The sequence below is a fragment of the Etheostoma spectabile genome, chromosome 8 (assembly GCF_008692095.1).
Source record: "Etheostoma spectabile isolate EspeVRDwgs_2016 chromosome 8, UIUC_Espe_1.0, whole genome shotgun sequence".
Classification (NCBI taxonomy): domain Eukaryota; kingdom Metazoa; phylum Chordata; class Actinopteri; order Perciformes; family Percidae; genus Etheostoma; species Etheostoma spectabile.
The window spans coordinates 3,305,933-3,315,300 of NC_045740.1; the positions used below are offsets into that span (position 1 = coordinate 3,305,933).

The 9,368-nt window shown below is 36.8% G+C and overlaps 1 protein-coding gene across 4 annotated transcripts; it reads right to left on the minus strand.

Annotated features, from left to right (window-relative positions):
- Nucleotides 1–841: 841 nt before the first annotated feature.
- irak4 (interleukin-1 receptor-associated kinase 4) lies at nucleotides 842–8,623 on the minus strand. 4 transcript variants are annotated; one of them, XM_032523577.1, is made up of 11 exons: nucleotides 8,148–8,623; nucleotides 7,849–7,994; nucleotides 5,770–5,928; nucleotides 4,986–5,146; nucleotides 4,841–4,905; nucleotides 4,231–4,345; nucleotides 4,038–4,147; nucleotides 3,027–3,213; nucleotides 2,430–2,492; nucleotides 1,907–2,071; nucleotides 842–1,086 (listed from the first exon to the last, which is right to left on the minus strand). In XM_032523577.1, the coding sequence occupies exons 1-11, from the start codon at nucleotides 8,306–8,308 to the stop codon at nucleotides 1,024–1,026; spliced, it is 1,395 nt and encodes a 464-aa protein (XP_032379468.1). In that variant the 5' UTR covers nucleotides 8,309–8,623; the 3' UTR covers nucleotides 842–1,023. The 4 variants fall into 4 exon arrangements, with proteins under 4 accessions (XP_032379468.1, XP_032379467.1, XP_032379466.1 ...); XM_032523576.1 differs by having other exon boundaries at nucleotides 5,773–5,934; nucleotides 8,148–8,585; XM_032523575.1 differs by having other exon boundaries at nucleotides 5,770–5,934; nucleotides 8,148–8,585.
- Between the last annotated feature and the right edge of the window lie 745 nt (nucleotides 8,624–9,368).

Sequence of the window (9,368 nt, forward strand, 5' to 3'; positions counted from 1 at the left end):
CCACCCTTTTGAGTTCACATGCTCAAATTCTTAACTTGCATTCCTTAAGTCTGTGTCAATTAATTTCTTGTGTCTGTGTTGAACATTTGTCTCCTACTGTTTGCACAATGAGGTGCTCCAAAGCAGAAAAGATATCCCACTTGTGCTTCTGGATTCATTTTAGCAGTGTGTTTTATATTGGAAAATTGACTTCTTTTTTGATATAACTGTGGTTTACATGAAAAATCATCTGCTGAGAAACTTATTTTTCTATGCAAGTGCTGTAAATGTACATATTGTAGCTGTGTGATGCTCTACGATTAAGAAACAGTCTGGTCTGTTCTGGTGATTGTCTGTGTCTGTGAGGATCACAGTGGAAAGAACGGGCTTCCAGAAATATTACATCAATACATCTCAGATTTCACTAAGAGGAAGCTACTCAAACTTTGCTTGTGCCCATACAAGAGAGCACTCAAGCACCCAGTTCGGAAAGGGAATACTAGAATTACCTTGTTTAATATGTTGCCACATCCACTGGTCTACTGATTAATATTAGGCAAGCTACTAAGATCACCTCATGTTTGAAAGAAAAATCCTTTCCTTTAAATTCATAGTATCATTCTAATAGAAAAAAACATGTTTGGTCTTATTTGTTTTCTTACAAATCTTTCTTTAAGAAAAAAATTAAATATTTAAATCACGTTTTGTCTTTTATTAATTGTATTCCTGTACACTAAATACATCAACATAACAAACACTGTGGCTGTGTGCTTTCAGCATTTGCAAGCTATTGAGATATCAAACCTGACAAAATAATCTACATTCTTCTTAAAAATCTAAAAAACATAGTATAATCTATTTCAAATAAGATAAAAAAGTCAGTTCATTATTACAGAAAAGGATAATGCTAAATATACATATTTGTCAGCCACAATTAACAAGTAACATTAACTTCTCTGAAACTTGAGAAGGAAATCCATTTGTGTGTGTGCACCGGGACTGGAGCAGGCTCAGAAACCTTGTATCTTTCTGGGATGGTATGCTTCACTCCTGTGCCTTAAAATCCAGTGCAATGCTTTTGACAACTCCTTTAAGTTCCAACAGGACCTGTTAAGACAGATATTGATAACTAAAAATGACAGACTGCAAAACGCCTTTTCCTACAGAGTAAAACCTTACATCAGGTACAGGAAACAGTCTAAGAAAATCCCATGCTTCATTTATTCATCTCAGATTCTTCACTATTGGATTTACAGCAATATGATTCTTTGTGTTCTGACCTCAATTGGCCACAGCTATTACAGCCTAGTTAATCTACTTTTAAGGATAAATATAGCAATAACATGACTGATTTGAAGACCAAATGTATTTTGCTCTGTCAAAAAAGCATGTTGATCCCACCAAGTCTTTTTTGTAGCAAAAACCTGGTATAGATTAATATAGATCTGTGTCCTAAACCTCCATTGTTTTCCAAAAGATGTTAAAACACATCAATAAGCCACACTGTTGCATTGGGTGACATTTTCCTTTATTACAATAAACATGGGCACTGTAGTTTATTAGGGTAGTTGATCCTCCATACACCGTCCTGCAGGCATAAATAAACCAAATCCACTGAAAACAATCCCAAACAAATGCACTGCAAAAACCAACAGTGCCCAGGTGTTTTATTTAACTACTGAACCTTTTCTAAAAATGAAACTATGTATTTGTATTTCGTAAGATGTACATCCTCAGTATAACTCAATGGGCTTGGTACTGTGAGCCGCAGACAGACCGGGGAATTTAAAAAGTACTGAGAGACAGATTCAGTGCTCCTGGAGCTGAAAATAAAGATATTTTGCTCAAGGTGACACAGAAAGTAGACCAGATGCCAACACAGTATCTTAAACATCTCAATATCTGCCAGTGTCTTTCCACATCGTACCTGTTTGATGACTGGCCGTCTGTTTTTCCTATCGTGGAGGCAGTTACAACCCAAAGAGTAGACAGTCTCCACCTGGCTCAACTCCCAGTCGCTCATCTTTTTGTCCAAGAAATCCCCTAAAGTCAGCTCCTCGTCTTCATCATCTATATCATACCTCACCTCCATCTGAAGGAAAATCACAATTCAGGTGACTGAAGGCAGTGAGGAATTATAAAAGCCATGATTTGGGGAAAATATTGCTTACTTTTAAAATTCATTTTTTCATGCTGGAGGAACTGGATTTTTAGTGTCCACTTTTATTGGACATACACTCCAAAAATATGGATTTGTGTTCACGCATTTGAACAGTAGTTAAAGTTGCAGCAGCAGCAAAGATATTTACTCAAATCCTTTCAATCCCTCTTCAATGACAAACTGATAACGAGGTCTCCCTAATTAAATGCCAAGTCTTTAATAAGCTGTAATCGTAGACTGTAGCTTGATAGATTGGAAACACAGTAAAAGCCTCTTTTGTGCTGCTCACCAAGAACTGTGGCTCACGGTTTTCATCGGCTGGCGGGAGTCCAGACAATATTTCTAACAACACCTGTAGATGGCAGAGAGATGGGGTTAATCACATGGCTCCGGACTAAAGAAAACCTTTATTACGCTTCACAGACACTGTAGTGTTTCCACAGCTGTTCAAATAAGACATGTATAAGCTGTACATACTACACTATATGGAAGGTCAGACAATTTTATACACTGCTGATCCCATAAATCATTCAACTAATGTCATGTAATAGATAATATGTTTACCATTTACAGCTACTAATGCAGTACAGCAGTGGGCCTCAACTGATTCGGAACTTTTGGTAGAAAATGAAATATGATACACAACGGAGATCTATTTTCACAAATTGGAAGAAATGTATACGATAATGTGTATGTCCTTTAAATATGTATGTGTCAGTGCTTTGGGAGAACCTTGGACTTAACTAAACTGCTGAGTTATGCTCTGTATTTTACATCACAGTTGCAGTTTCTCTTTTCCTGACGTAATATCCCCAATATGTGTGTGTGTGTATGTGTGTGTGTGTGCGTGCGTGCGTGCGTGCGTGTGTTTCTGCAGAAAGCCTACCACCCCAAAGCTGAAGACATCAGATCTTGGTGTGATCTCTCCTCTTAGCGCCTCAGGTGCCATGTATGCACGGGTACCCACAATCCTCTCCGTCATCATGGTTGTTGACGTCCGCTTGGCTGATGCTCTTGTAAGCCCAAAGTCTGAGATCTTTGACTGAAAGTTTTCATCTAACAGGATGTTTGCACTAAAAAGAAAAAAGAAAAGAAAAAAACTATAAACACAGTGAGCTATGAACCTATTCCCTTAGGATTAATTTGACATTTTGGAAATTATGCTTGTTTGCTTTCTTGTCGATGAGAAGATCCCGACCACTCTTATCCCTCTGTAAATAAGCTATTATAAGCTTAGCTTAGCAAAATACTGGAAACAGGAGAGGACAGCTAGCTTGGCTCTAAGCAGAACTGTAAAAACAATAATGAACAATGCTGTTGTAAATCTGTTACATTTCCTTCTATTAAACTCGGTACCTAGCCTTTTTTATCAGACTTTGTCTCAGGAATTGTTTCACTGTTCACTTCCCTGATGATTTATCTGTGTAAACCAACTTTTAACCAATCCTCCTTTCCTCTGGGGCCCATCTATTATCTATGTAATTGAAAAAAATTGTAAATACGTTCATTACACTTTCCCAACATTGTTGAACTGATCATTGCTTCATGTCACTATGTTCTCCGAGCGCTCAAAACTGCTTTCAGAATCAACTCAGTAAGGTCACTGAGCCTCAGTCGTTATGCTAAGCTAAGATAACTAGCAACAAGCTGGAGCTTTATATTTAACTTAAAGGTCTGAAAGGTGGTTTGAGGAATCAGATTTCAGTCCGTCTTGAATGTTTCTTGGATGCATTTACAGTTAGCATTTTTTAGATCAGACCTGATCCACCCAAGACACATGAAGTGTCGATGGTGCCTAACAGTGCTGTCAATCTTAGTATTTTTCCAAAATATTAAACTATTGCTTTAAGAAAAGATAATTTAAAGGACATTGATCATGAGGCCTCACTTTATGTACCTTTTAACATCTCTATGGACATGATGGTTGCTGTGCAGATACTCCAAGCCACTCGCTGTCCCTTCAGCTATCAAGCATCTCTGTTTCCAGGACAGAGGAGGACTTCCCTCCTAAAAACATCAAAAAGCATCACATTATCTGTGTAAAAGCACACGAACTACAAAGCAGAGTCTGTATTGCTTATGGTGCTTACCAAGCAAGCTAGTCGGTCTAGCAAAGAACCATTGGCCATAAGGGCATACACCAAACATGGATGCTGTCCATCACAGGAAAATCCAACCATGTCAACCAAGTTTTCATGTTTCAACCTGTGGAACAAACAGTCTCATCAAACCAGACCTGTATTTCCAAATATATAAATCATCATATTAACCTATGTTGGGCTAAATGGAAATGGTTTGACATTTTGGGAAAAAGCCTTATTTGCTTCCTTGATAAACAAGCAATACTCCACCGGTTGCACAAAAAGTAATATTACAGTGAAAAGTATTTACATGCACGGTTTGACCAAGATTTGTGTCAACCAATTGCATTTATTTTACAATTAGTAATTACAATGACTGGGTATAAGTATCTATTCAATCTAAGGGTATTTGTTGGTCCCCGGTTTACTACAAGCTGCTTTTCCAAAAACTCTTTTAATGCTTTCGCTCTCAAGTTCCATTCGTTTGATTAATATGCCTGCTACAGTGCAGCTCGTGTGCTCTAGTTAATAAAACTTTATGGTTATGAGGTGGCCATGATTCACTCAAAACCAACCGGATTAACAAGGATACAGACAGAAGAGGGAAACGGAAACGTACACTTTGAGAGTTTGGATCTCTTGGTTGAACTGAACTCTCAGCTCGTCCAGGGAGAAGTCATCCATCTAAACGAGAAAATATTTTGAGGTGTGATTTACAATACCTGCAAAAGTAAGCCGACTGGCATGAAAGTATTTTCACTTACAGCATTGAGCTTTTTCACGGCAACAGGTTTGTCATTAAGAAGACCTTTGTACACAGTGCCAAAGCCTCCCTCTCCAAGTCTGTGGCCGCCGTCTGATATGGGACGGTCATCAAAGTTACCTGTTATCTCCATCAGCTCATTGTACAAGAAACTGGAGAAAGCTAATGAGGAACACACAGACAAGGGGCAGATTAAGTGTTGTGGTTCGGGCTGCATTGCTGCCACCTGCTGGTCAATTATTTCAAATCAGTAATTTATTTTATAGAACCAGCATGATTTATAATTTTGCTTCTGCTGAAATCAAGACGTCAGGAACTAAGACAGAAAAGAACCTTGATTATACTTCTATACATTTTATTATACTTAATACTTATACTTTACTACAATTCAGAGGGAAATATTCTACTTTTCTCAGATTTTTTTAAGACTTCTAAAAACATACTAGTTTATAAAATATAATGCATTATTAAAAATTAAACTACCCAACACCAATGTATAAAGAATATTGTGTGGGTCACATTTTCCATTAGTTTTGATTTTGAATGCACCACCTTTACTTGTAATGGAGTAGTTTTACATTGTGTTAATGTAGCTTTTACTTGAGTAAAAGGCCTGAATGCTTCCACTAGTTTAGAATTAAACGCTAAACATGCTTACATACAACTTGCTCTAATGAACAGATCACCACAAAAAACAACATGCATGAAAAAGTAATATTCATACTAACGTCTCTACAGCGGACTGTTAACACGTTTTAACGAAATTTGGGAGGAAAAAGTGCAACGACCTGTGTGGCCCGGTTCACTCTTCAGAAGAATCCGGGGCTGCGGAAGAGAGCTGGCAGGTGGTGGCTGTGTCTCCCTCTCTTCCAGTAGTCTAGTTGGAAGGGTGCTGTTTGTTCCAACTGATGGAGATGCTGGCTGTGCCTCTGGTGGGACTGCCTCTTCCACTGCGTGTGGACAAAAGACATCAAGATAAGTTATTTTGTTGATATGGTGCACTAGCCAAAATCATAGTCTTAATAACCTCAAATGGTTGTGATTACTTTTTGAGAATTTCTGAGCTAGACAATAGTGCAATAACCAGATAATCTACACAAACACAATAATGTGTTTTAAAGGAAGCATGTATGTTGTACATTTCTGTGTACATGTTGTTGTTGTTTACTTTCCCCCCTTTGTGCTGTAGAGCATTTTTTTTAATTTTCTTTTAATCATGAACGTCAACTGCTGCATTTCTTTATTTCTATGTGGTATCACTTTAAATCGTCATATATTTAGTTATTTTAATTACTGTGTAGAGGTTTGGGGAAACACTTATCAACACTCACTACAGCCCTATCTTATGCAAAAGAGCAATAGAATCATTCACAACGCCGGATTTCGGGATCATCTAATTCATTATTTCTAATGTCTAAATTGCTAAAATCATGATTTAATTAAATATCAAACTGCAGTATCATGTCAAACAAGAAATAGCCTATTGCCTGGATATATTCAAAAGATGTTCACTGAAAGGGAGGGAGGGTACGATTTAAGGGGAAGAGGAAATTTTAAGATTAATAGATGTAGAACATCAAGAAAAGATTATGTTTATCAATGCCGGAGTTAAATTGTGGAACAAACTAAATGAGAACCTAAAGCAATGCCCAAACATATTCCTTTTCAAAAAAATGTCAAAAGAATAGTTTTAGAAAGTATAAAGAAGCACTGTAGAAAGTTTTGTTTGTGTTTTGTTGTTGTGTTTATTTATTTAATATAGATTGGTATGTGTGTGTGTGTGTATATGTTGTATGTGTGTGTATATATGTATATATATGTGTGTGTATGTATATGTATATATATAGTTATGTATATGTAATAGTATATGTATATGTTGTGTGTGTGTAGTGTATATTGTGTGGCTATGTATGTATGTATATATGTAGATTTGTAATGTGGTGTATAGTACGTGTGTGTATGTATTTGTGTAGGTAGGGTGATATAATATATATATATCAACATAATTATAAATATTGTAAGCAATGCAAGAATTAAAGGGGTAGAGTACATAAGTTTCTTCTTCCTACTCCTTTTCGCACATGTAATAGAGGGATGTTAAAGAAGGATACTTTGTTGTTTATGTTTCTCTCAAATTTTTTTGTTTTATTATTTCTTTTATTATTATTTTTTATTTGTATCACGTCTCTTGCATGTTCGAAATAAAGATATCAATCAATCAATCAATCAATATAATCCCACATGAAACTGACAGTTGTAATGTACCGTAGGACACAAAATAATAATAATAATAATAATAATAATAATAATAATAATAATAATAATAATAATAAAGCTTTTTTCTGTTTAGTACTTAACTATTTTGCAGTTGATATTCAGTATCTGTATCACAATTGAAGCTATTAACATTTATCACTGTAAAGTTTAACCAATACCTTGTTACTAGGTGCTCTTTGTTTTTGCAGTTTTACATCTTTTACCCAGGGATCACTTGACCTTTAAGATAGTGTGTCCCATATTATGACATGGCTGTATGTACAGCAATTGTGTCTTCCTGCTAGACTGCAGGTGGAAAGTAGCTACATCTGAAATGAAGCTTCTCTACCATTATTATGATATTAGTAGTTTTTTCCCCCGTCCCTGAACAATAGATGTAACAAAACTAAGACTAATTTATTAATAAATGTTGAGTGAGTTTCTGCGTTCACTCACTGATATTGGACATTTGTATCTAATTTCCTGGGCAAATGAAAAAACATTGGGACATTGGTTTTGATTGGGATGATGTAGGTGTTAGTGTGACCATTGACTGTAGATAGGGTTATAGGCCTATAGTCTGTGATTATTATATTGGAAAATCATACCAGGCAGCAGGACACTAGCAGCAGCCAATAACTTGTGGCTCTTCAAAATCTCCACAAGTTCACCCACTGTACTGTTAGAAGTCCCCCAGTCAGACAGCAGCTCCACTGTGGGACTTTTACCCTGTGCAACAAGGCCTTCAAATCTCCTGAGAAATAAAATAATAGACAGACCAACAGACAGACAGACAGACAGTCAGACAAATAGGTACCCTAAATATACTAGCATTCTCGACCTGAACTAAAACAATAACACAGTAAATAGCCCACATTAGCTTGTCTGCCACCAGATAATCACCTACCTCACATGATGCTGAGAGTACCTTAACTCCCCACTCGGCTTCCGTATCGAGACAATAACATCTTTCCACCTGTCTTGAGGGTCCAGAAAGTCGGACAACTTGCGAAGTAGACTATAACTGAGGTTGCGAATGTAAGTAGCGGGAGTTCCAGAATTATTCATTTTTCGAAACAAATACGGACACAGTCTGAGTTTGGGTTTTATCTGATAGTTGTAGCTACTGAAAACAGCGACATTACGAGTATTAATCGTCCGCCATAGCACCGATAAAAACAGAACATTAGCAAACTGGTATTTAGCTCACAGTTTAGTAAAATGTGTCTTTCCGATATTGAGCAACTTCCCCAAACGTAACACAGCAAGCCTGTCCCACTTCAGGTCTCCACCTTCAATGCGGAAATACAGATAGGTGATAAAGTAGCCCATAAAATGTACAATCTGTGTTTCCTCCGGGTGTCATTAAGAACACCAATTCCATTATCCATTTCTCTGTAAATGTGTTTTGTTTGTTTGTTACAGACTTACTGAAACAGAAAGACAGACCGATATCCTGTGCTTTCCTACATGCTTATAGTATGCTTCCCTCTAGTGGACAATAACGAGATTACCTGTCTGAGTTTGAGTTAGGAGAACATGGTTTTTAAAATTCTAATCATTTCTTTACTATTAACTCACATAAAAACATCTTTGATGACACATGGAAATACTTCTATCTGGACATTCTGTAGGAGTGGGGGAAAAAATGATACATTATTGCAATATTTTCAATGGCAACACTGTATTGATACACAGCCGCCAAGTATCGATCTTTTATCATATATGTGTTGGTCAGTTTGTCTGCTTGACAATCCCATTTTGCAGCTATAAAATTGAAGTGATATGAACAAACAGGGAAATGTATCTTTTTAGATAGTTTCCTTTTCGGGGCATCATTTGAAATTCAGAAAAATGAGAAGAAGCAATATATTGCAGAATTTTGCAATATGTTTAAATTTGCAATAATATTGTATCATGGCATAAGTATCGTGATGAGATTGTATCGCAAGGCGCGTGGTGATTTCCACCCCTGACATGCTGTAGCTGTGGTGTTTCATAATGATTTGATTTCATCTTTAGAACAATTTTGATAGTCCTCGATGTGTTTCTCATTTTCCATTGTGGCCCTTAGTGAAGTTGAGTTGAGACCCCCATGAACTAAGGCATCCAGTGGTGTCAACCATTC